Source organism: Myodes glareolus, chromosome 3 (genome assembly GCF_982192425.1).
Source record: "Myodes glareolus chromosome 3, mMyoGla1.1, whole genome shotgun sequence".
NCBI lineage: Eukaryota > Metazoa > Chordata > Mammalia > Rodentia > Cricetidae > Myodes > Myodes glareolus.
This window is the reverse complement of record NC_142028.1, coordinates 28,121,029-28,149,025: the sequence shown is the minus strand read 5'-3', so window position 1 is coordinate 28,149,025 and position 27,997 is coordinate 28,121,029. Positions and strand designations below refer to the sequence as shown.

Genomic DNA, 27,997 nt, shown 5'->3' with positions numbered 1-27,997 from the left:
TTTCAATAAAAATGAATTTAATAAGATTTGAAGAAAACAAATTATGTATCCCGTACACATCTGATTTTGTTATTATAGATATGTGGTTGGTTGTTTTCTTGACATCAGAATATGGTACGAGCTAGGCTGAGTGGTACACACCTGGAACATTGACTAATTGGAAGGTTGAGACTGGAGGGTCACAAATTCAAGGACAACCTGGGCAAGTTAGTAATTGACCCGTTCCTGTGAAGTACTCAGAAATAGTTTTGTCTAATGGAAAGGCTTTGGCTTGGTTTTGTAGAGATACACTAAAATAACACTGTTAAATGACAGAGTCCAGCACTGCTGCCTGACGGAGTCCTCGATGTCCTCCTTCGGACAATACTTCATGACTTGCAGAGTAATAGTTTCACTAGTTGGCACAATGCCCTCACTTTGGGATCTTTAAAACCCTCAGCTCACTGAGGAGACACATTCCACGGGTGTTTCAGCAGAATTCACACTTGTTCTTAATTGTATGTTTTTCTTCTGAGAATCAGGATTCCCAGGTGCCAAGAGAGATGTTCGTGACCCCTCGGAGACTTATAATGACTCTGCAAAGGGGACATGGTTGAGGGCTAAGCAGGTGCAACGCAGATTATACTCCCAAAAAACAAGGCAGTGTTTGGATGTTGGTACATCTGACTCAGGACAAAACAGTGCCTTATAAACTTGACCTGTGCTGAAGAGAAGGCCACGTGTTTTAGCAGTATGTTCACCTACTATCAGGGCTGATTAGTGCCAGATTCTCAACTCAGCAAATTTCTGGATTTTATAAATTATTCATCAATGTTATTATGAAATTATTCGTTGCTTTCTCTCTCCTGATTAGTCTCATTATATTCCAGGAACAAATTTTTTGCTTCTCTTTAAGTATACCCGCTTCTCCTGGCTCCTATCAAGATGGGAATTTTGTTATTGGAGGACTCTTTTCCCTTAAAGTGACTCGTGGAGACACCAGAAGTCGATTTGGCTTTGAAAGCACAACCTATGTACCGGATTATGTTTATGCGTAAGTGTTTGGTTTCTCTCTTTAAAAGAATCATTGTTTCAGGATTTCATACATGTATACAACATACTTTGATTAAATCCATCCCTACTGCCTCCCCTCAAATGTCTCCTCTCTCCCAATTTCATATACTCTCTTTTAAAAAAAAATTCACTCATTCATTTAGTCATTTAGCCAGTCATTTAGTCATTTAGCCAGTACTGCATGCGTATAGGAGAGCAGCTGGAGCATGGGCAAGCTTCTAGGGTCGCCATCCTAGAAGGAAACTGGCACTCCCTTCTCCAGTAGCCACCAACTGCCAGTAGCTACTCAGCTGTGGGTGGATCTTTGTGGGTCCCTCCCTATTCTTGTGACTTCTCTTTAATACCTAAGAAGTCTTTAAAAGCACTTTGTAGTTTAGAACTGGTCTTTTTGTATTTATTTAGGATATTGCACTGAGAACATTTTATTTTTCTTGCCTAAATTTACTGGACACTATTTTCTTAAATTGCTATCGTTGATCAAGCACTGTGTATCTCCTGAGGTTTATCCTATTATTGAAGACCACATGAAATGCGAAATGTCAATGTTTGCCATTCCCCACATGCTTCCCTCCTTGGTTTTACTTTCTCAAACACAAGTTGCACAGTAAAAAGTTTGAATGTGTGTGGTGATACAGCGTTTGAGAGGCAGAGGTAGGCAGATCTCTATGGAGTTTGAGGTAAGCTTATTCCGTCTGCATTGTGTAGTATGAGGGCCGGCTTGTTGGGGTATCTGTCCTGCCTGATACCCCACAGTCAGCATGCCCCAAAGAGAAAAATCACACACAGGATTCCATAAGGTTATAAACTGATTGACCCATTAGGTCAGGCTTCTTGTTAACTCTTATAATTTATATTAACCCATTATTCTCATCTATGTTAGCCATAATGGCTCTGTACCTTTCTCAGCTGGGCAAGTTACATGCTGCCTCTTCAGTGGTCTGCGCAGGAGTGGCTGAGGGAGCTTTCTCCTCCCTAGCCTTATCCTATTCTCATTACCCCGCCTCTACTTCCTGTCTGGTTGACCCGCCTATACTTCCTGCCTGGCCAATCAGCGTTTTATTAAAATACATGATTGACAGAATACAGATAATTCTCCCGCACCAGCATTGTGAGTTTCAGGTCAGTCAGGGCTGCCTAGTGAGACTGCCTTAAAAAAAATACAAAACCAAAACTTGGGGATTTGATAATGAATCGGGTTGTTTAGACGAATTCCTCCACATTTTCAATATAGACTATCTATCTTGCTTATTTCTTAGATTTTCATGTATCTTTCTTATATGACTTAGATTTTTAGAAATAAAAATCAAGAATTTGGGAGGGGAGAAGGGGCGAACAGAGGGGAAGCAGAAGGGAGGAACGTGAAAGGGATAAATGATGCAATTTTATTTAAATTTAATTTTAATTTTTAAATTAAAATAAAAAAGAACACAGAAAACTGTCTTTCCAATTTTTCCTCCTAGGGATCTCACTAAACATTACCAGCACATGTTGGCAATGGTGTTTGCTATAGAAAAAAATCAACAAGGATCTGAATATTTTATTCAACATGTCCCTAGGATTCTGCCTCTTCAATGTCGACTTCCTTGAGATGAAGGCTGTGGAGGGTTCTCTGGCTTTGCTCTCAGAAGAGAGCCCCCCAGTTCCTAACTACAGCTGCAGACCCGAGAAGAGTGCAAGCTGGTGGCTGTGATAGGTGGCATTTCCACAGGAATATCAGCCCAGATCTCCCGAGTCCTGAGTCTCTGCAACGTCCCACAGGTAGGCAAAGAATCCTGGCTCCTCACGTTAAATGTAGTGACGCAGTAACAAATGTTGGATAATTAATTCAGTTAGTGTTTCTCCATGAGGTGTGGCACTGCTTAATAACTTACTATCTAGTTATCATTTTAAGTGAAGTATAATTTATTCATAAGAGAAAATTATGTTCATGTAACAAACTTTAATTTAAAAACCTTCCAAATGGAAAAAGTTATAAAAACAATGACAACCTGTACCTGTAATCTTAACACCTCAAGACAAATTTCCTTCACCATCTATCATTGTTAATGCCCAGCCTTCCTCTCCCGGGCAGCTTCGCCCGGCACGAGGACTGACTGTTCCGCTCACCCTACTGTTCCTGTCACTACTGTGACCACACGCCTAGCTGGTTTTCTGCTGTATCAGCTCAGGTTGCCACATGATGCTCATTTTTATAAAGACCGGTGGAGACACTCAGACTGTTTACAATTCCCCTCTGTTGGGAAGAAAGTTTTAATTTGTGTCTCCGTATAAAAAAATCTTTCTCCTGCCCAGTGATGGCTTCTTCTAGACAGAGCTAGAGCCATGGCGTCTCTAAGTCAAACGTTGTGTTTGCAAGGTTTACAGTAAGCACAAAACTGGCTCTTTAGAAATGCGTTAGGTTGAGAACCACGGGCATCCAATAGCTATTGCTTCCCGCTAACGTCGGTGAAGTAACTTGAAATCTTTGTCAACTGCACTAGGCTACCAGGCTTTGATTTTTAATTTTTACTCATTTTTTTTTTGAGACAGGGTCTCAGAATGCTGTCTTGGCTGCCCTATAACTTACTATGTGGCCCAGGATAGCCTCAGAAACACACAGATCCTCTGCCTCCCAAGGGCTGGGACTACAGGCAAATGCCACCATGCCTGATTAGATTTTTGGGTTTTTTGAGTGAATTTTATTTCTTCTTTTAAATATTTTGCTTCAGGCATATGATTATAATAACATCTGTAATAAATGCAACTATTTATTGTGGGACCCTCACTCCACTTTCTCAAAGGGGCAAGAAGAAACTTCCTAGCAGAATGTTTTCCCAGGAAGATAGTGGCCTTCCCCTCTCCCACCCAGGATATTCTGAGCACAAGGTCACTTAGCTCAACCCAGCCAGCCACCTGGTACAGGCTGATAAAGATGGCCTAACTCAAGAACAGTGGCCTCTCTAAAAACAAGGAAAAAACTGACTTAACATAATGGGAGGGAGCAAAAGTCCTTGTACCCAGGCCAAAGCATCTTCAAAGACTCTCTTTGTAGTTATGCCTTTAAAAGCTTACCCCACAGAGGAGATACAACTCCTCTCTACCTTGTTGTAATGGGGATGGAGATGAGTTCCAAATATGTTTGTATTATGCTGATTAAACCTTGCTTATTACAGTCTGGGCCTCTCTGGTGGTCTCTCTCTGGGGGTCGTGATCTGGGCACAACATTTATATTATAAGAAATACGTATATGATTGTTCTTTGCTCATTTCTGTCACGGCTCCTCCTACCTGCCTCTCACTGGTCCCGCCCCCTCATCAGCAAGCTCTTGGGATCTGCCTGCCCCCACCCCACAGTGTTGGGGTACAGGCATATGCAGCCACATCCGACTTGTTACAGGGATGTTGGGGATTATAATACAGGCCCCCATGCTTGCAGAGCAAACATGTTCTGTAGGGCTCACAGGTTCACCCCTCCTCCCGGGTCTCATACTGAGGATAGCTTGCAGTTTCTGGCAAAGCATCCTGTTTGTTCCTGTGCTCCCTCTGCCCCGCCCTTGGTGGTTAACTATAGGGGAGTGGTTTACTCCATTTGGGGCCTGGTAATTTCCCGCCTGCCTGGGGGGGTTTCCATTGTGCAGCAGCTAGGTACATAAGGTTTTCTCTAAGTTTGAATAAATGACATTCGGCATTCTTTCTTCACAGATGACCCACATCTCTGTGTGTTTCAATCTCCAGCCCCTTGCCAGATTTCTGAACTATCCTGTAGCGCAGGCATTACAATGTTCAGCCTGCTGAGCCATTTTCCCAGCCTTGTAATTTATATTTTCTAATTTCTTAAGTTAGCATGCAAAGTCTTGGATTTATCATGCGTTTTCATACATGTACATTGCCCTATGAGACTCCACAATTATCCTCTGCCTATCCACCAAGGCCGTGAACTGAATCCTCTCTCAAGACTGCCTGGGTCAAGCCTCTTCCCACTGAAATATTCGGGTTTTTTTACCATCATGACCTCCCATTTTCCACACCAGTCTCCTGAGGCAGCCTCCTCTGGGCCTGTTTGGGTGTCTGCGGACTCTGTGACATTCTCAGGCTCCCAAAGGAACTCAGTGTTGGGCAATAGGTTCTTTCCTAAAACAGCGTCATAGGGAGCGACAAACCGTAGCTTCTCTCCTTTGTCTGTCCATCTGCTTGGAGGAACAACTGTCTTCCTGAATGAAAGCTGTGTCTTGAGGCCTCAAAGAACCATGGGCTTGTTCTGTGGATGGGACATAGGTCTCTCCATCACAGACTCTTGCCTTGTCTTTTGGATGCGGTTTCTGCTTCTCCCCATGCTGGGAGCAATGCTGGGAAGCTGTGTGTGATCAGCTTTTCTCTTGGGGTTGCCCTGCTGTCTCTCCACACTTCCCTGTTGCCCTATCCCCTTTGTGGATTTCTGGGATTCTTCACCACTTTCGTTGTTTTTGTTTTGCTTTGTTTTTTTTCACAATATCTTTATTATTTTATTTTATTAATGTCTTTATATCCTGACCACAGCTTCCCTTCCCTTCCCTCCTCTTCTCCCATTTCCTTCCTCTCACCTCCCCTCTCATCCTCAGCATCATCCACTTCTCCTCCCCTTCTCTCCAGAAAAGGGCAGGCCCCCTTGAATATAAACCAAACATGGCATATCAGGTTGCAGTAAGAATAGTCACCTCCCCTCGTATCAAGCCTGGACAAGTCAACCCAGTAGGAGGAAAGGGTCCTGAAAACCAGCAAAAGAGTCAGACAGCTCCTGCTCCCAAGAACAAGAACATCAAACTACATAACTGTCGCATATATGCAGAGTGTCTAGGTCAGTCCCAGGCACGCTCCCTGGCTGTTCAGTCTCTGTGAGCTCCTATGAGTCCAGGTTAGTTGATTTTGTAGATTTCTTTGTGATGTCCTTGACCCCTGTAACTCTTACCTCTTCCTTTCCCTTTTCAGCAGGATTCCCTGGGCTCTGCCTAATGTTTGGCTGTGGGTCTCTGCATCTGTTTCCATCAGTTGCCAGATGGCACCTCTCTGATGGCAATTGGGCTAGATGCCAATCTATGAGTATAGCACTGTATCATTAGAAATCATTTTATTGACTTTTTTGTCAGTCTTGACCTTTTTTTTGTCCATCATGTTTGGTTCTATCCTAGGTCTCTGATCTATCCAGCCTCTGGGTCCTGACCCTCCAGGCAGTGTCAAGGGTGAGCTCCCTCTGGTGGCATGGGTCTCAAGATGGACCCGGCATTGGTTGGCCACTTCCACTTAATCCCTCCTCTTCTCATCACACACCCCCACCCCACTCCACCAATTCACCTACAATTTGGTTTTGACTTTTTACAGAAGGGGTCTCTCTACCTGTTCTGGAAACTTGCTCTCTAGACCAGACTGCCCTTAAGCTCACAGAGATCCACCTGCCTCTGGTCCTGAGTGCTGGCATTTAAGGATGCTCTTCCATCTTTTGAGTGGATCTGTTCTTTGTTATGTTGACTCTTCTCAATAATATGGAAGAAGCTGTGAATTGACCAGCTTTTCTTCTGTTTTAAAACTAGAATCCCGATGTGGAGTACCTTTCTGTATGCCACAGGAGAAGCAAGATGCGAGATAGAGCCATGACTATGTGACAATACATAGATTCATAGAAATGGGTTAATTTAAGATTTACGCTAGTTAGTGATAAGCCTGAGCCATCAATCAAACAGTTTGCAATTAATAGTAAGCCTCTGAGTGGATTTTTGGGAGCTGGTAGGTGAGAGAGAAACTGCTAGTTACATAATCCTTTGGGTATGGAAGAGACAGTTTCATTCTTTTCCTAATGACTTTAAAAATCTTTCATGTGCCTGTGTGGGAGTGTATGTGGGAGTGGTCAGGCACATTTCTGCTCATGAGTGTGGAGGCCAGAGATCAATATCAGGTCCCTTCCTCAAGATAATGTTCTTCACTTTGCTTTTCGAGACAGCACCTCTCAGTGAGCCTAGAATTAGCTGATGTGTGACGGGCCAGCAAGTCCCAGGGATCAGCCTGTCTCTGTCTCCCTAGTACTGGGATCCCAGCCATTCCTCATGGTGCCCACTTTGAAATGGATGCTAAGAAATCAAATGCAGGTCTGTCCTCTTGCTCAGCACACTCTTTATCAATAAAGCCATCTCACCAGACCTCTGAAAACATTTTTTTTCCTTTTCCCTACAAATGAATGCATTCCCTCAGGCTACATTAAAGAAAGGCAGCTTTTTAAAAAAAAAAAAAAAATTTCAAGCTTTTTTTAAATTTATGGCTTAAAAATAGTTCATTCAGGTTTTTAGAAAATTTTAAATAAGCATAAAATAAGCTAGTTTGATGAGCCTTACAAACCAATAATCAAAGTTTACTAACATAGAAATATGGCAATCTTATATCGTCTTTTAAAATTGTTTACTTCTGTGCACTTATTAAATATCAAGTATTTATGCTGCCCGTCTCCTTCCTCAAAATATCCATGTTTATTTCATTTTGTGATTTTGTTATTTCTTCTCCCCCCCCCCAACCAGCCTGCACCTCTCTCCCCTAGCCAGTTAACACGTATTGAGTGTTCATATTTAATTATCATGACTTTGGGGCCAATAAGTGTGATGTTCACTAAACGGTCAAAATCAGATGCACAGTAAGAAGTCAGTATATGAAGTTAGGGTGTGAACTAAGTGAGCATGTAATTTTAGAGTAACATTTAGGGAATTTGTGTCAAAAGGGGGGTCAGATCCCAATCTGAGCCGTGGGCCATTCTGATGTTCTGATGTCACCAATGTGGAGAGACAGAGGGGATTCATTAAGGCAGGCTGACAGTGTTGATCAAATCCTGGCATTATATTCCTTGATCAAAGAAGGAATCCTGGAACTCACTAAGAAGAACATTTTTTAAGAAAAGGATTGCTTCATGCCAATGTTAGGTTAGGTGAAATGAATTTTAATAATTAGCTATTTGATTTATCAGGTTAGGTAATTAATGATCTAGGATTTTGTTTGTTTGTTTGTTTGTTTGTTTTCTGTTTTTTAAGAGAAGATGCCCTGAAGTGCACAGGAATAACAGTATAGACATCTCCATTGAGTTTCCTGGTAAGAACGGTAGCAACATGATGGGGGTGGCCAGAGGGCTCTGGGTGAAGAGAGACTTTACAGTGAGCATTGGGGAGCAATAATCAAACTTTTACCCTGAGTGAGCTTATTTTAGGACAGTTAACTGTGGATTAAGCACTACAGAAAAACAAGGAACATAGGAACTTTTAGGGAAATAGAGAGCTCATTAGTAGATTTTAAAATGCTTCCTGGATTCCTTCTCATCGGTTAATTAGTTTTGGATTTATGACTTCCAGAAAAAGAAAAAGGCCTTTCCTGCTAACGTGCCACCACCTCCACTATCAGGAAAAGGCAAGGTTTGGTACAGGAAGTGACAGATTTGTAAATGCTCTTCTTTGATTAGCATTACCAGAACTGAGGGCAGGAGATAGTCGGAGACCTTGTTTAGTATATTTTTCAAAAGTGTTGAGAGAACTGGAGAGGTGGCTCAGTGGTTAAGAGTACTGGCTGCTCTTCCAGAGGTCCTGAGTTCAATTCCCAGCAACAACATGGTGGTTCACAACCAGCTATAATGAGATCTAATGCCTTCTTTTGGTATGAAGTCATACATGCAGAAAGAGCATATACATCTTTTAAAAATAAATACATCTTTGTAAAATAGTGTAAAGAGAAAGATAGATGTTATGTCAACAACAAATTAGTATTTCCTAATAAAGTTATTTAATTGTTTAATTTCTTCTAAAGTGCATTAAGAGATAAGATAAACTAAACCATTTGGGAATAAATGTTACTGCCTTGTGTAAGTAGTAACCTTGCTTTCCATTTAGATCAGCTATGCTCCTTTTGACCACAGTCTCAGGGGCAGAGTCCAACCCCAGTCTCCTTACCAGTTTCCCGTGAACACCGCAGTTCTCTACCAGGGAATTACTCAACTGCTGCTGTACTTCATTTGGGTCTGGGTTGGCCTTGTAACCCCAGACAATATGAGGGGAAAGCCATTCCTTTGGGACATCACAGAAGAGATGACCAACCATGGACTTTGTGTTGCATTTGTAGAAAAGGTTTCAGAACTTCCTGCTAAGGACACAACGAACAGGCAGCGTTTTGTGGAAAGATTCACATTGACAAATGTCATTGTCACGTTTGGTGACACATACTCTCTTTTGAGGTTTGTCTATAACATCTTTTGCAATACTCCTCTTGGTAATGTCTGGATCGCAACTTCGGATTGGGATATCACCACCTTACCCTTTGAACAAAGTCTAAGTTATACATACTTTGGTGGAGGATTATCGTTTTCTGTTCACGTGGGTGAGATTCTGGGATTCAAGGATTTTCTCAGAAGTGTTCAACCTGGAAAATTCCCTCGTGGTATCTTTATCCAGGATGTGTGGTCGGTATTATTTGAATGTCCGTATTCAGATCAACACTGGGTCAGGGAACAGAGTCTGTGTGAAGAGAATGGAACCCTAGCCGCAGGAGCTCTGCATGTTTGGGGTATGAACACCTCACCCCCGAGCTTCAGAGTGCATGCTGCTGTGTATGCCATTGCCCAGGCTCTGCATGGGCAGCTGTCGCTCAGAGGGGAAGGAGACGCACTTGATAAAGGCATACCCCCGGCTCCTCCCCCGTGGAAGGTAACAATAGCTGGTTTTGTGTTTTCCTGGGGTAACGGGTCCTGGCTTCTAAGTTCTGTACTTTGATTCATCATCTTCTCATAGTTACCCTCAAATTGAAGAAAAGGATTATTTTTATTGAAAAACACATTTTGGAAGAATCTTATTTAAATTTAAGTTAACGTCTTCATTAGAAAACCATACATGCATGATATTAGAAGACAGGATCGTGTCTTAAACATAAAACAGGGATATCTGTGCCCTTCAATTGTCACATAGAATTTTTGGACTTTCTGTTTGTTTCATTTTATTTCAAGTCAGGTTTCTCTGTGTAGCCTTGGTCATCCAGGAACTTCCTTTGTAGACCAGGCTGGCCTCGAATTCACAGAGATCTGCCTGCCTCTGCCTCCAGAGTGCTGGGATCAAAGGCGTGCACCGCCACACCTGGAAGAAATTGTCAAGTATCTTTTTTTCCTTGATGATTCTATTGTTCTGTGAAGAAATTAAAATATTTAACTCAAGAGATTTTTACACATATAAACATGGCGTATTTTAAGGAATTTTAGATACATGTGATCTAAATAGCTTGTTTTGATAAATGGGCTATAGAAAGAGCACATAGCTTCTATAAGGCTGTGCATTCGTGGTCCGTGCCTGTTATCCAGCACTTGGAAGGCTGAGGCAGGAGGATCAGGAGTTTGAAGGCAGCCTGGATTATATAAACAAATCTCATCTTAAAAATCAAATCCCAGGACTGGAGAGTTGGTTTGGTGGTTAAGAGCACTGACTGCTCTTCTAGAGAACCCAGGTTCAATTCCCAGCACCCACATGGCAGCTCACAACTTTCTGTAAAAACAGTTCTAGGGGATCTGACACTCTCACACAGACGTGAATACAGACAAAACACCAATGCACCATCGACTTGTCACGACTTCATCTCTGAACCGGCTTATCTCTTCCACACCCATTTGCACTTCCAACAATGTACAAGAGTCCCACTCTCTACAATCTTTGCCAATACCTTATTTTTGAGTTTGTTTTAAATTTGCTTGATAGTTTCATATACTTACATAATGAATGCTAGGCATTTTTTACCCCCACCTCATTCCATTCTCTCACCCCCTCCCTATCCCATAGAAGCCTTTCTTCCCATCAAGCCCCCTCCCATCTCCATGATGTGTGTGTGTGTGTGTGTGTGTGTGTGTGTGTGTGTGTGTGTGTGTGATCCTCTGAATTTAATTTGAATTTCTTGCCCAAGGGTGGGAGGTTACTTACTGGACAATGGGCCTATTATCTCTTCAGCGCACATAAATCTTTTGTCTATTGTGAATTTTGACATCAGGCATCCTAACATGCACGAAGTGGTACAGCTCATGGTGAGCTGCAGTTGCCTTGCCCTGGAGACCAGTGATGCTAAGCATCTTTCCATACACTTTATTACTACCTGATGTCTTTCTCAAAAAAAAGTCTATCAGATATCTTCCCCTATTTAACTTTTTTGCTAAATAATTTAATTAATTACCTATAAATTTGGAGTATTAACCCTCTATTAGTGTCTTGTTTGTAAATATCTTCTTTCATTCCTTTGGTCATTTTCTTTGTTGTACAGAGCCTTTTATTTTGGTATAGTTTAACAGCTTTCATTGACTGTTTTTGATGCTGTATCTGAAAATATCATCATCAAGACCAATGACCTCGAGGCATGTCCCCCTCTGCTTTACCCTAGGAGTCTTATATTTCAGGGTCCTGATCTGTTCTTCCTTTGTTTGGTGTATGGAATAAGACGAAAGATCCTGTTCAGTTCTTCTGGGATGTCTATGTGTTTTATGCCATGTTTGTATTGCTGCACATTCATAAAATTATTGGGAATAGAAAATGCAATGCTTCTAACCATGTTCTTCTTGATTGAGTTTGCATGAGGCATTTAACTTCTTTGTGGATATTCCCCATGGGAATTTTAGGACTTAGCCATGTTCTTCTTGATTGAGTTTGCATGAGGCATTTGACTTCTTTGTGGATATTCCCCACAGGAATTTTAGGACTTAATCTATGAGAAAAATATCACGCAAATTTTGATGAAGATTGCCATAATCTGTAAAATGTTTTGTGTAATGACGTCACATAAAAATATTAACTGCTCTGATTCTTAATGCACTTACCTTTTCTGTGTCTCTTCAGTCTTTCTTATCAACATCTTGCAGGTTTAGCAAGTTTATAAGGCTATTTTATCTACTTGGTTAAATATGTCCCTAATTAGTAAAATAGTTATAAGTTTTGTTTTCATTGGTTTATGTTGACTGAGGTTTCTGTCCTGCCCAGTCCACTCAGTCATTAAGTCCCAAAGAAATCACACAGAGGTCTACATTAATTATAAACTTATTGGCCTAGTATCTCAGGCTTCTTATTAACTCTTATAACTTAATTAGCCCTTAATTCTTGTCTGTGTTAGCCACGTGGCTTAGTACCTTTTTAAGCGAGGCAGTCACATCTTGCTTGCTCTATATCTGGCTTCCTCACTATCTGGGTGACAACTGCAAACTGAAACTTTCCTCTTTCCAGAATTCTCATTGGCCCACCTCTACTTCCTGCTGGTAGCCCCACCTATACTTCCTGTCTGGCTACTGGCCACTCAGTGTTTATTTAAAATACAAGTGACAGGGTACAGACCATTGTGCCCCAGCAGGCCTATATTCATTACACACAGAACCGGGACTCATAAGGATAATTACATTCGAGTATATACTATATTTTGACTGTGTTTTCCTTTGATCCCTTCACTCCCCCTTCTATGCGCTCCTAACTTGGCATGGTCTGGATGGGAAATATCCCACATAGGCTCAGGATTTGAACAACAGGCTCCCCTGGAGTAGCATGTGTTTTGGGAAATTTAGATAATGAAGTCTTGCTGGAGGAAGTACGTTGCTGCAGGAGGATTTTGAGATATCTTCATTATACTTCTAGTTTACCTTCTCTTCTTGCAGTCAAGGATGTGTGTGCATTCAGCTTCCTGTGCCTCTCACCTGCCTGCTGCCATGCTCCTCACCATGGAGGACTCTGATCCCTCGGAACCATAAGTCCAAATAAACACTTCTTTCCGTGAGTTGCTCTTGGTCATGGTGCTTTATCACAGCAACAGATCAGTAACTAATATATAGCCCTGTCAGTCACCTTTGTCCCCCGAGACAGTCCTACCTCTATGTCTTCTCTCTGTGTTTTAAAACCCTAAAATTCACAAATGAGAGAAAAATTCACAGTACATGACTTTCTGGATCTGACTTTGCTTAATATAATTTTACAATTGCACCAATTTTCCCATAAATGGCATAACTTCCTTAGTCTTTTTAGCCAGATAAAATTCCATTATGTGAGCCAGGCATGGTGGCACATGCCTTTGATCCCTGTGTAGTAAGGAGGTCGTTTGTTTCGTTCCCAGCCGCCCAGCTAGCTTAGCCCTGAAATAATCACACAGAAACTGTATTAATTAAATCACTGTTTGGCCCATTAGCTCTCGCTTCTTATTGGCTAACTTTTACATATTAATTTAGCCTATCTCCATTAATCTGTGTATCACCATATGACAGTGGCTTACCAGCAAAGTTTCAGCATGTCTGACTCTGGTGGTGGCTCCATGGCATCCCTCTAACTTCACCTTCCTCCTCCCATGTTATAAGCCAAGTAGTTTCTTTATTCATCAACCAATAAAAACAATATATAGACAGAAGGACTTCCTACACTATCCCGGCACTCAGGAGGCCAGCCTGGTCTATAGAGCGAGTTTCAGGACAACCAGGGCTACACAGAGAAACTTTGTCTCAAAGAAATCTAAAACATCGGCAACAAAATTCCATTTTGTGTATGCCAAATTTTCATTCACCATTCATTAATTGATAGAAACTGTATTAATTACTTTTCTTGTTGCTGTCATAAAACACCATGATTAAGTAAACTTATAAGAGAAAGGGTTTAGTTTTGGGCTCACAGTTCCGGGGAACAAGAGTCTACCATGGAAGAAGGCATGGCAGCAAGCATCAGACACAGTGACAGGGGAGACATAGTGGCATGGACTTGAGAGACCCATATTTCAAAGCAGAGAGGCTAAATTCTGACATTTCTGTATACACTCTGAAAGCCCACCCCTTCCTCCAGCAAGGTTGCACCTCTGAAACCTCCTGAAACAGTGCCAACCACATGGAGGACAAATGTTGAAGTACCTGAACCTACCGGGGACATTTCTTATTCAAACCACTGCATACATTCAAGCTGAATCCATAAAATCACTATTGTTTCAATAAACCCTAATGTGAAGCAACCCTGAGACACTGACTTCAAAGTCCTTCAGGTAAATACTAAGAAGTAATATAACTGAATCATATGGTAAATTCAGTTTTGTTTTTTGTTTGTTTGTTTTTGAGGAACCTCCTTATTGGTTTCCATAGTGACTGGACTAACTTACATTCCTACCGGTACTGTATAAGTGTTTTCTTTATATTATGGTCAGTATTTGTTGTTATATGGGTTTTCCCTTGCTGTGATAAAACACCATGGCTAAAAGAGACGTATGGAACAAAGAGTTTGTTTTAGCTAAGTTTCCAGAGGGAGAGTCCTAAATGGTGGGGAGGCCTAGCAGCAGGTGGCTGGAATAAGAAGCAGAAAGGTCATTTCTTCAACCACATGCAGAAGTCAGAGATTGCCAACTGCAAGTGAGGTGAGGTGACACTCTTAAAGCCCACCCCAGTGACAGGTCTCCTTAGCAAAGCTCTGTGGCCTAAAACTTCCATAGCCTCCCTAAACAATACTATGAACAGGGACATAATATTCAATACCTGAACCCTTCAGGGGAGCATTGCTCATTCAAACCACTATATATAGTTTTACACACGTGTGTGTGTGTGTGTGTGTGTGTGTGTGTGTGTGTGTATCTAAGAATTCTGAGGATTTTGTACAGTGTGTTTTTATCATATTCATTTCCCATTTCCCCCAACTTCCTCTATGCACCCAAATTTGCACTTAAAACCCATTAAGACCAACAATTTTGGGTATGTTGCCCTCTGCTGGAGCATAGTCAGCTCTCCACAGGCTACTCTCAGAGAAACCTGACTTCTCCCTTCCAGCAGCTGACAACTGTCAATAACAGTTCAGCTAAGGGTGGCACTTAGTGCCCAGCTGCTTTGGCCTGCCTTGGGCTTGCCATATCTGTGTGTGCTATCTAAACTGCTATCAACTCACATGTGCAGCTACCCTGAAGTGGCAGAAGACACTGTTTTCTCGTAGTCATCCACTGCTTGTGGCTCTTGTTATAGATGGCTTCTTTTTATTATTTAAAATATTAAATTATATTTTGATAATATTTCTCCCACCTAAGTCCCTCTAAATTCTCGCCTCTTGCCTCCCCACTTGACTTCAAGTTCTTTCTCCAAAAAAATCACCAAAACCCAAGACAACAAAACCTAAATAAATAAATAAACAAAAATATCCCCCCCAAAAAAGAACAAAACAAAATGTCAGGCTGTAACCAAATAAAAGCACCCACAAAACCTGTGGGGAGTCCATTATTTGTTAGCCAACAAATGAACACGCGATCTGCCCTGGAGTGGTTGATGTACTCAGTGTCATTCCACTGAGGACAACTAATTTGTCCTCTCCCAGCAGGTGCAGTGACCTTTACCTGAGGGGCTAGGTTTTCATTCATTCATTCATTTCTTAATTCATTCACTAATTTATTTTTTCTTAAATATAACAAAATAAAATTAATAAGATAAAACAAAAACTATGGCATTGAAGTCAGGCGACAGAAGGAAAAAAGCCCAAGAGAGGGCAAAAGAGTCAAAGACTGACTCATTTGCATGCTCAAAAGTCCAATAAGAACACTAAACTGGAAGCCACAATATAAGCACAAAGGATGTGGTGCACATCTGTGAAGACTCTATGCATGCTGATTTAGTCTCGGTGAGTTCATATGAGCTTTGCTCACGTTAATTTAGAGGACCTTGTTTCTTGGTGTCCGCCACTCCCTCTGGCTGTTAACTTCCTTCTGCCCCTTCTCTGAGCTCTAATGGGAGGGATTATTAATGATCAACCCTTGGGCTGAGAAATGGAATTTAAATTAAAATTTGCATTTTTCTGGTGGTTAAGGATGTTGAACTTTTTCATATGCTTATTGGTTATTTGTTTTTCATCCTTTGGGAACTATTTTATTTGCACATTCATTGAGCTGTATCCCTTCTTGGTGTTTAGTTTTGTTTGTTGGTTGGTTGGCTGGTTCTTTGTGTATTCTAGGTGCGGATCTTTGGTTAGATGTGTCATTCACAAAGATTGTCCCCGTACTTCGGGACATTTCTTTACTTGATTGCTTCCATTGCTATGAAGAAACCTTTATACTTGTGAAATGCCATTGACCAGTTCCTGGCAACATTTGCTGAACCATTGGAGTCCTTTTCAAACAGTTTTAGCCTATGCCTTTCTCTAGAAGTACTTTCCCCTGTTTTTGTATGTTTTAATGGTTCCAAGACTTCTGTGAAGGTGTTTGAGCCCTCATGGGGTAAGGGACAAGGAAAGCTAAATTCTCCAGGTAGCTGTCCACTTGCCCAAGCACCATTTGTCAGACAACATCTTTTCTCTGCTGTCTGTTTTTGACAGTGTTGTGGCCATGATTGTGTGGGTTTGTTCGGGTCTGCGTTCTGTACCCTTGGTCTTTTTCCAACTTAAACCTATGGAACGGGATTTGGGGTATGCATTGCCCCAGTGGAATTTATACTAATTACTTTGGAGGGTAAGTTTCTGGCACTATTCTGTTGGCCTGAATGGTGTAACCCCCAGTTTCCTTTGGGGTTCGGGTATGTTGGGGAGGGCAAGTGAGAGCCCTTGGACTCGGTGGCAGCCTCACTATACCTAGGTGCTGTCATCTGGAGAAGGGAGTTAACAGTTGGTTCCCAGAAACCTCAACCTATCCCTCCACCTTGTCTCAATTTCTTGAGGTTCTGGAGTCACTGCCTGTCCCTGAATGGCCAATGTATATGACATTTTTAATGTTGAGGTTTTGTCCTACAACTTCACGAATTCATTTATTGGTTCTAACTTATTTCTGGCAAAAAAGGTTTTCACTGTGTGATTCTTGCATTAGATCATGCCCTCTGTAAAGCTAGACAATTTAGTTGTTTCCTCCTGGTTTGGTTGTATGACCCTCTGCTGTTCACCAGAAATGGAGCGAGTGTGCATTCTTTCTTGTCATGTTTAAAATAGAGTACAAACAAAAACTATCACTTTGAAGTTGGACAAGACAAACCAACAGAAGAGAAAACACCCAAGAGAAGGCACAAGAGACCCGCTCATTTGCTCAGAAGTGTGCATTCTCATCTCCTCATTTATCTTAAAGGAGAGAGCTTTAGCCTTTTCTTTTTAAATTTGTTTGTAAACTTTATTTGATTTTAATTGAAATATAATTACATAATTTTCCCTGCCTCACTCTTTCTCAAATCCGTGGCCTTTTTTTCTTTAATGATTATTGTTCTGTATTAATGTATGGAAGAACATGTATATTATTAATTGCATACTAATAATATATAGCATACAGTTAATAATAATAATTGTATACTAGTAATATATAATATGCAGGTAAATATAAATTATAGATATAACCGACTGAATCCATTTAGTGTTGCTCATGTGGATATGTTTTTAGGGCTGGCCTCTTGGTATTGGATAACCAATTAGGGCACTTACCCCTGGGTTTATTTGTCTTCATTCTCCCTTAATTCCTGCAGTTCCTCAGGGTAAGGCCCCCTGAGATTTTCCCCACCCTCATTACCTCATCAACTGCGCTGTCATTGATGGAAGTTCTTTTCAGAGAGCTGTAGCCTATGCTCATCTCTAGAAGGGTTTCCCCTTGTTTTTGCATGTTTTTATTAGTTGTTTCAGGCCTACGTGAAGGCCTTTGAATCCCTTGGAATTGATTTTCATGTAGTGTGGGAGATAAAGTTCTAGTTAAAATCTCTCAGCGGCCATCCAGTTTCTCCAGCACCGTTTGTTGAGGAAGTTCCTGTTTTCTTCAGACATACAGCATGGACTTTGCCATACATGGCAGTTAACATGTTGAGAATGTGTTGAAAGTTTTGATTAAGCAGGTTTCCTGAATTTTTCTGGTGTTTTCCTACATCTGTTGAGAGTAGCATGTGACTTTTTTTAGTTTATCTATTATTAAGTTTTATCAAATCAATAATTTATATATATTGGCCCATCTTTGTATCCCAAGCATTTGGTCACAGTGTTATAATATATAATATATTATATTATATAACATATATTATATTATATATTATATGACATATAATATATAATATTATATTATATTTATATATGTGTTTATATAATATATATTATATTTATATATAATATAAATATAAATAATTTATATTTAATAAATATATAATTATATATTTAATAAATAAATATAAATATATTATATTTATATATAAATATGTTATATTTATATATAAATATGTTATATTTATAATATATATTATATTATATATAATACTATAATATATAATGTTATAATATAACATATAATATATAATATAACATATATCATATTATATAATTATTAATATATATTATATATTATATATCATATATTATATAATATATATTTATATATAATAAAAATATTATATAATATATATTATATAATATATAATATATAAGGTATTGCAAAGTAGTTTGTTGAATTACTGCATATGTGTTGATTTGAGATACTAATCTTCTTATCATATATTTGCATGACTTTGGCAGGAGACAATGACGACTATTTAAAACAAAAAGAATCTGTATTCTGATTCTTGGAAAGAATGTTCCGTATATATCTGTCAAGTTCATTTGGTCTACTGTGAACTTCAAGTTCAATATTTCCCTTCAATTTTAGTCAAAAATATTTGTTCATTTCTGAAACTGGAGATCTGGATATCAACCATTGTTGTTTTGCTGTGGCCTATTCAGACGTTAGATCTGTTAATATTTCTTTTATATACTTGAATATATTTACAATTGTTATTTGTATTTTGATGCATTTGATGAATTTCTCCCAGTCATTATTTGAAATTTCTTGCCTTTTGTGACAATGTTTGACTGAAATTCTACTCTCCCCAAAGATGCATTCAAGTATAGCTAATCTTACTTTTATCTATCATCTATCTATCTATCTATCTATCTATCTATCTATCTATCTATCTATCTATCTATCTATTTCAGTGCCACACATCGAACCAGGCCCTTGTATGCTGTTCAGGTATTACCACTGAACTCCATCCTCAACCCTACCCCTTATCATTTTTATTATTATTTAGATGAAATTATCTTTTTCTATCCTTTCATTTTCAGTCTATATATTTTCTTATGACTAAATTAAGTCTCTTGTGGGAAGTATCCTAGTTGTATTATCTCTTTCAAAAATAGTTTTAGCTTGTTATTTTGGGGGGAAGGTGAAGAATTTATTCCATGTACAAATATAATTGGTACCACGAAAGAATGCATCAGTCAGGAGAAGACCAGTGGTGGTCTGACAAATTTGTGTTTCCTAATCATGTGTACACTCATTTGTGTAGTCACACTCTGAAACGTTTACTCAATGACAAAATTTTCTAATGACATATTTCTCAGTTTAGTTCCAGCCTAACTTGTTTCTTGCAGCCAAAGTGTGTGGTGTCTTTACAATGGGGTCTTAGTATATACAGTTCTGATAGGTAACCAAGGATGTTGTTCCTAACCTGTACAGTTTGAGGGCCCTCTGGGGGACTCCTAACTAAAAAAGAGGTTTCCCACATCTGCTACTGGAAGTTTTAAAATAAACTGTAATACTTCTGTTCAGAATCTTTTTGGAATTATGGTTTTTTTTTAAATTAGCGTATAAAGCCATAGCTTTCCATGAGACTTCTTTATATATCTTCAGTTTTGGTGAACTTGTCCCCCACTTGAAGCATGGTTAATAAAAACTCAGAGAGAGAAACGGGGGTTCGACCTGAAGGTCAGGAAAGCAAAACAGCCAGCCGCTGACTCTTACCTCGACCTCAGTCTGAAATGGCGATCCTGCCTCCAGGAATCTCGGAATGAGACCGTGATGGAGAGCTGTCTCCTCCCGTCTTACATTCTGCTCTGGTTCTGGGATTAAAGGCATAAACCACCCGGTTCCTATGACAAACTCTTGTGGCTACTGGATTAAAGGTGTATGATACCACTTCCTGGTCTGTAAGGCTGGGCCTGTTTTACTCTCTGATCTTCAGGCAAACTTCATTTATTAAAATGCAAATTAAATGCCACGACACCCACTTTCTATTCTCTCTTACTCCCATCTCTCCTTGTAGCTCTCTAGATATCCCATATACCCCGTTATTCTCTCTATTTTTATATCACATGTGTCATGCTTTCATCTCCCTTCTTAATTGCAACTTTTATTTTTAAAAAGCTTAAAATTTTATTTTATTGCAACTCCTTAAGTATTTTATATTTGTGAAAGAAAAAAGTATTTTTCTTAAAATGCTATTTTGCAAAGAGTTTAAGACATCTCATTCAAATTGCTCCTGTTTTTTCCTAAAAATTATAACTGAGTCCCCAGTGTCTCATTTCATCACTGACCAGCTATGTGATTTAGAAAAGATCAGTTTTTAGATTCATAAAGTGGCCAAAGTGTTTGTTAGTCAATAGCACATAACTGTATTAATATAGACAAAGCATGCAGACCCACTTCTGGTATGTATGGTAAACATTTGATATACGGAGTGATATTGAAAGCCACTGGAACGTATTGTTAGAGAAAGAGAGGGTAACCAGGTTTATTTGCATTTCTATGCCTTATAGCTCAAGTTATTTTTCACATTTAGCTCCACCCTTTCTTGAAAAGGGGTCAACTTGGAAGAAACACCGATGAGGAGAATGGAAATAAGGAAGGTTCGACAACCACGCTTGACATCTTGAATTACCAGTCTCTGCAGAATGGTACCAAAGCTCAGGTGAGCATTGGCGAGTTTGTCTTTGAAGCTCACGGTGCTCAGCACTTTTCCCTAAATGATGAACTGATAACTTGGGGTGAATACTATAGTGAAGTGAGTATCTTTGGAGTTGGCCCCATGCACTATTCCTCAGAGAACAGGGCAAATGGGAGCCACTGAAATAACCACACAGAAACCATATTAATTAAATCACTGCTTAGCCCATTAGCTCTAGCTTCTTATTGGTTAACTCTTACATATAAATTTAACCCATTTCTAGTAATCTGTATATCGCCACATAGCTGTGGCTTACTTGGTAAAGTTCTGTCTAGCTCCAGCGGGGCTACATGACTTCTCCCTGACTCCACCTTCCTTCTTCCCACACTCAGTTTAGTTTTTTTCACCTGCCTCCATTCCCTGTACAGATCCAAGACAGTTTCTAATGGTATTCACAGCATACAGAGGGGAATCCCACATCAAATCGTTGTAAGAATTACTGATTCATTTTGGATTAATTCTTTAGATTGTCTTGTAAAGATCTAATAGATGCCTGGCCTTCCTGGCAAGAAGGAACAACTCAGGCAGTTTTCTAGATGGATCATACAGAGGCCAAGGCTTAGGTGGAAGTGACTAACTTGGGTGAAAGAAATAAGGCGACAATCTAGGGACAAAAACAGTCTCTGAAAATAGGTGATTCTGAACTCGAATTTAAAAAGCTCTATGCACATTCATTTCCCTTATTTTTGGCACCATTCACCCTGAGCATCTCGGTGATGTGATGAAAATGGACATGACGCATAGTGATGGGGATGTTGTGGTCTTCTGGGATCCTGCTGGAGAGGGAAAATCAGTTCTCTCTAATGGAATGACAGTGGGTATGTCAACCACTCCAGGGCAGCTCTCATGTCAGGAGTTGAGCAGCAAAGAAGGGAACTCAGGTTTTGCTTTTGTATTATTTGCTTTTATCTGTTTACAATTTGGTGGGTTTTGTTTTCTTTTTTGGTACTGTTGTATTTTTGCTAGGTTTGAGGGGTTTGTTGTTGTATTGGGATTTTGGTTTATTTTTTGAGAAAGAACTTAATGTTGGATGGGTATGGAGGAGGAGATGATCAGATTGGGGGGTATGATCAAAATATATTTAAATTTAAAAGTTGTTTTTTATAATAAGATAAAAATAGGTAAATGAAATAAAGTAAGAGTTCATATGATGTCAAGAGAAAAATATTTTTAAGCGTCAAACTCTCTAAAAGCATGGCAGTTCCTGCCGTTAGCACAGGCGTCCTGCTGAAATCTGCCCTGTGGATGCTAACCCGGATTCTGCCTCTTGTCTCATTTCCCTCCTCCCATGTCTCCTATACAGGCTCCTTTTGCTGTCTGCACTCCAAGTTGCCTACTGGGATTCAGAAAAATGCCTCTTGAAGGAAAACCATTTTGTTGTTCTGATTGCCTGCCTTGCCCAGATGGAGAGATCGCAAATAAGACAGGTATTTCTGGAAATGATTTGAATATGGAAGAATACATAGTGAGACGGGGCTGAGTATACAATGCCTGAGATCATTTATATTTATATAACTAACTTCAACACTTAAAAAGGAAGTTCTTGTGAGGTAGTGGTGGCCCACGCCTTTAATTCTAGCACTTGAGAGCCAGAGGCAGGCGAATCTGTGAGTTCAAGGCCAACCTGGATGGCCAGGGCTACGTACAGAAACCCTTTCTTAAAGAAAACAAAACAAAACAACAACAACTGAACTTTATTTCACTCCAGTTTTTACTGTTGCTTTTTGTTTGTTTTATTTTGAAATTAAGCCTTGCTATGCTGCCCAGATTGGTCTCAAAATCCTGGGTTCTAGTGATCCTCCTGCCTCAGCCTCCTAGATTACTACAGGAGTATGCTCCTGCATCCGGCCCAGCTTAGTCTTCAACACATCTGTGTTAAGTTCAGTTCCTTTTCTTCCCATGCTTGCTTTTCATTAGTGGTTCTGTTACTGCCATAGCAATAGTAACGAGTAAAGTTAGCATTCCCTGTACATAATGTTTGTATGACAAACATTATAAAAGGGTGACCTTATTTCATGCTTGCAAGAGATGACTAATAATAACCAACATTTGAATGAGGAAATTGAGCTTCAGATACAACCTAGAGACAACTGAAACAAAATGTGTCCTTGTCCAATCGGAGGTCCTGCTAGAAACATTGTAGTGGAGTCACACTGATGCAGACACACTGCTCCTTTCCTGGGACCCGTGATCATTGTTTGAGACACTTTCTATGGTAGAGACTCCATAAATACTTATTTAATGACTAAATAAATATTTGCTTTGTGATTTTATACTCTTCTTTCAAACTGCTTTGATTCTTGTGGGAGTTCTCATTGTAAATGTATTCCCTGGTTCTGTAAGCTAGCCCGAGGCCGCTGTAGAACCAAGCACTGAGTGACCTCAGAGGATGCTCAAGTGTGGGTATGCTCCTCCCACTGCACTGACTATCCAGCTGTGGCCACTTCCTCCTCTAAATGAGTCTAATTGCAAATCCTCTCCAGAGCACATTAACAATGCTCCCTGCCAGTTTGGGTGCCTGAAATTCACATCTGATATCTATTTCCAAGTAGGCACAAGCCATTCCCATTTTACTCTTCTGAATGAAATCTTTACCTATGCAAAGAATCTTTAAAATAAGGCTCTTTGCTTTTTTTGTGGCAGAGACACCAATGGCCAGGCTGACTGCTTCCTAAGTGCTGGGATTACAGATGAGCACCAACAAGCCTGTGCTCTGCATTCTCATCAATATCAAATATCACCATTCCCTTAGAAAAGTAATACATTTGACTTTAATAGAGAAACATCAAGAAAATATATCTACCTTCATCCTTTCTAGAGACACTATAATTTTTAAGTGTTTGTGGTTCTATGTAATATGCTTGTGGTGGCCTTTTCCTCTCAACCCTATGTAAGTATTTTCTGAGACATCAATAGAAAGCTTGATGTTTCCAGGTCTATGTGACTGAATCATTTTTCCTCCATAGTCTAACATCTACTAAGTATAACATTATCCTTGTACCCCACTAGTTATAGTCTGGAACAATAACTTTTGTGCTGTGTCTAAAGACTTTAATTTTAAAAAGTTTGCAAATGTACAAGATTATGTTTACTGCAAATCAGGAGTTTAATTGGATGATAAGATCTTTTGATTCTAAACAATGTTGAGAAAAATATTCCTTTTATCATTGTGCATGGAGCACATTTTTGTGCTGGATTTTGAACCGAAGCCTCACATATGCTAGGCGTGTGATCTATATAAAGCTGCACCCACAGATCATCCCGTTAACCTTATGTTTCATTACTGGACTAAATTCACTCAGGGCTCACCATACACCTTTAACAATGGATTTGGTACGTGTTCTATGGCCCATCAGCTGTTCAGTGGCTGCTAATACTTCTTGATAGTATCTTTAAAACATCACACCTACGCTCTGGAAGTAGTCCAACCAGTATTATTTCCTGTGTGCCCTTTTTATTCAAACCACCAGTATCTAACTGCTTATGTTAAAGAATGTATTCTTCAAAATCAAAAGGAAGAGTGAGCAAAACTGATATCCAAGCATATCAACTTTTGACAATAACCATAAATAAATCATCATCCCTGAAAACAACCTATGTATACCACTGAAAATAACTGGTTTGAACCACTCTTTGCAAGAAAAATAAACAGTATAGAATGATCAATATTTTACTGGTGCTTTAAGACTTTTGTGACATATAAACTCACAGTTGAACATGCAATTGTTTTCTTTCTTCCTTTCCTTCTCTCCTTTCCTTTTGAGATAAGGCCTCAATGGGAAGCTCTATCTGGCGTGGCATGTGCGATGTAGACCAACCAGACTGAGGGGCACTCCTGTTTCTGTTTCCCGAGTGCTGGAATTGCAGATGTGTGATATTGTGTCTTGCTGTAATTATTTTTCTGACTAAAGAGAGGCCCCGTACAAGTGTCCTTCAGAGTGAATGACGTCTAAGCTTAGAGAATAAGACTTCCCATTTTGCTGCATTAGCTTTAAATATTCAGACTTACCTCTACCTGTATCTTTTTTCCAAAAAGATACCATGAGAAGAAAATTACTAAATGTTTTGATAAAAATTACATAAAACTCAAATAACATAAATGTATGCAATAGATACACATTGACAATTAAGTGTAAAATTATTTTACTTTAATCAACTTTTAATTATAGTTCAAAGAAAGATTTTAAGGATCTCACCAAAACAAGCATTTTTTTTATCATAAGTAAAAATATTCACCTCTACAATGTATTGCCTTCAGCATTATTTTTAGAACAATGATACATCCTTTGGTAAAATCAAAATCAAAGAAACAAAAGAAAGTACTACATAGATGCCAGAAAACATTAGGAAGTTTTGAGTTCTAGGCCTTCCACAGTCACAACCTATACCAATGGGCATGCAAGCAACATTAAGGGAACTCAGAGGGTTTTTTTTTAAAGAGCAAGTGAAGTTGGGAGAGAAAAGTAGCAGAGGGGGATAGAAAAGAAATTGGAGAGGGAAGAAATGGGTGGTAGATTTGACCAAAATACATTATATGCATATATGAAGGTCTCAAGCAATAAAAAGAAAGATTTTTTTAATTAAGAAAAGGGTCAAAAAAGGAAAAAGCTAAAAGTTTCAAAATATATTTTCCTTTCATATATAATCAAATAAAATTTTCATACTGTCTGATTTCCCTTCAATATCATTTCTATATTCCTGGTACTTCTGCTGTTGTTCAGTTACACTCACTTTCTGTATATTTTATGGATTCAAATGTATATGTATTTTCTCTCATGAAAGATTACTTATCTATTTTTTCAATATTAAAGTTCAGTGAATGTCACCAATAGCATTATATAGCATGAGTTCTAATTGGTCTTAATAATAAAAACCCAGAGCCAGAATCAGGATAAATTCTAAAAGAACAGATAGAATAAAGAGCAAGACACAGACCGTCCTTATTTTGCTAACTCCTCAGGTGAAAAAAGGGGGTAAGCTCCTGTTTCCTCAGCCTTATATTCTTCTCTCCACCCAGCCAAACCACTTCCTGTCTGTCTGTGCAGACCTGCAGACCTCCATGGCTAACTAGTGGCTAGCTCTGCCCTTTCATCTTCAGGAAAGCTTTATTTGTTAGAGCACAAACTTAATATCATCACAGCATTCCTGTAGTTGGATTTTTCTGTCCCTCCTGCCAGCTCCAAAATAACCACACGGAGACTTATTAATTATAAAAGCTTGGCCAATACCTTAGGCTTGTTCTTAACTAGTTCTTATAACTTACATTAGCCCACATTTTTTAGTCTCTGTTCTTTTATATGGCTCAGTTGCCTTTATTCTGTACTTCCCATGCTGATTCCTCTCTGTCTATCTGGCAAATCCACCTTTTTTTTTTCTTTCCAGCATCTTCTGTATCTAGCTGTCTTGCCTATACCTCCTGCTCAGCAAATAGTCATTTAGGTTTTTATTAAACAATAAGAAGGCACCCTGGCAAATACACATCTTCACAGCATACAAAAAGGTTATTCCACAACACATTCCCTTCAGAATTCAACAGTGGTTCTGCTCAAGGTATACTTCCCATACAAACATTTGGGAAGTGACTGACGGAATGTCAACATCAATCTGCTTTCCCTTTCTATGGCTAACATAGATAATAATAATGGATTAATATAAGTTACAAGGGCTAATAAGAAGCCTGACCTAATGAGTTAGTCAGCTTTATAACTTATAGAGACCTCTGTGTGATTGATTTTCTCTGGGACTTGCCGACTGTGGAGTACCGGGTGGGAACAGAAACCCCAACAAGCCGGCCCCTCATGCTACACCTTTCAGATATGGATCGATGCATCAAGCGTCCAGAAGATCAGTATCGAAATAAGCAGAGAAATCAGTGTCTTCCTAAAATTATAACATTTTTGTCCCATGAAGATACTCTGGGAGCTGTTTTGGTCTCTGTGGCCATAAGTTTATTTGTCTTCTTAGCTCTGATTTTAGGATTATTTATCTACTATTAGGACACACCCATTGTCAGGACAAATAACCAAAATCTCAGCTATATTCTGCTTGTTTCTCTAATGCTCTGTTTCTTTTGCTCTTTGATATTCATTGGTCAACCTAGGAAAGTCACCTGTGTCTTGAGACAAACAGTTTTTGGGGTTGTATTTTCTGTTGCTGTCTCTGCTATCTTAGCAAAAACCTTCATTGTGGTTATGGCCTTCCAAGTCATCAAACCAGGGAGTGCATGGCGAACATGGATGCTATAGACTCTCAAATGCTGTAGTCATCAGTGCTTCCCTCATCCAAGTGTGCATCTGTGCAGTCTGTCTTGGAACATATCCGCCTTTCCCTGACATTGACATGCAGTCTGAGTTTGGGCAAATCATCCTGTGGTGCAATGAGGGCTCCACTCTTGCCTTCTATTGTGTCCTGGGGTACCTGGGTTTTCTTGCAGTTCTGAGCTTGCTTATTGCTTTTCTGGCAAGGAGGTTACCAGACAGCTTCAATGAGGCAAAAACAATCACGTTCAGCATGCTGGTTTTCTGTGTTGTGTGGATTTCTTTCATACCCACTTACCTGAGCTCCAAAGGCAAAACCATGGTGGCTGTGTAAATTCTTTCCATTCTGGCCTCTGGCACTGGCTTACTGCCCTGTATATTTCTTCCCAAGTGCTAGGTGATCCTACTAAGATCAGATGATCAGTCGAGAGAAAAATTCTTTAAAAAGACTTCTTTCTTAAGGCAAAGGAATTTATTGCGATGTGTATGAGATGAACCACATAGAAATAAAGACTCACAAGTGTTGTGTGAAGTCAGTGCATTTTACTAAGCAGTGGCATCTGCTGTTTAATCAAGAGTCTCTGTCTTCCTTGGAGACAAAGCCACCAGGGCTTAGATAGTTGTCAACTAGTCATGACTTTTGATGTCTCCTTTCTTTAAATCAGGTTTTCTCATTTTTCTACATCATGTCACAGGACTGGGAAAAGATTGTGTGAGACTGAAATAAAATAATTTGTATGGAAAAAAGTAGCAGCTATTTAAAAATGTGCTTCCTATCTGTTAGTCATAAGCAAGATGATATTTTCTATTCAGTACAGATTAACTTAAAAGTCTCCAGGAGTTCTGGTATAGAAAACTCATGGTCTCTGCTTCTCCCTCCTCAAGCGTGTCACAAACAGTATAGGATGTGTAGAATTTCGGTTGTGTCTTGTGCTCTTCCCTATTCCCCAGATGAAATAACGTGATGGAAGCTTAGTTAGAGTCTCGGGGGAAGCAGA

General features: G+C 39.6%; 1 protein-coding gene across 1 annotated transcript; it reads left to right on the top strand.

Annotated features, from left to right (window-relative positions):
- Nucleotides 1–818: 818 nt before the first annotated feature.
- LOC148122620 (vomeronasal type-2 receptor 26-like) lies at nt 819–27,489 on the top strand. The gene is given in 9 exon segments (XM_087904989.1): nt 819–1,033; nt 2,514–2,565; nt 2,567–2,723; nt 2,726–2,811; nt 8,921–9,730; nt 20,578–20,799; nt 22,046–22,169; nt 26,557–26,983; nt 26,985–27,489. Coding segments are annotated over 9 exon segments (2,598 nt in total).
- Nucleotides 27,490–27,997: the final 508 nt, after the last annotated feature.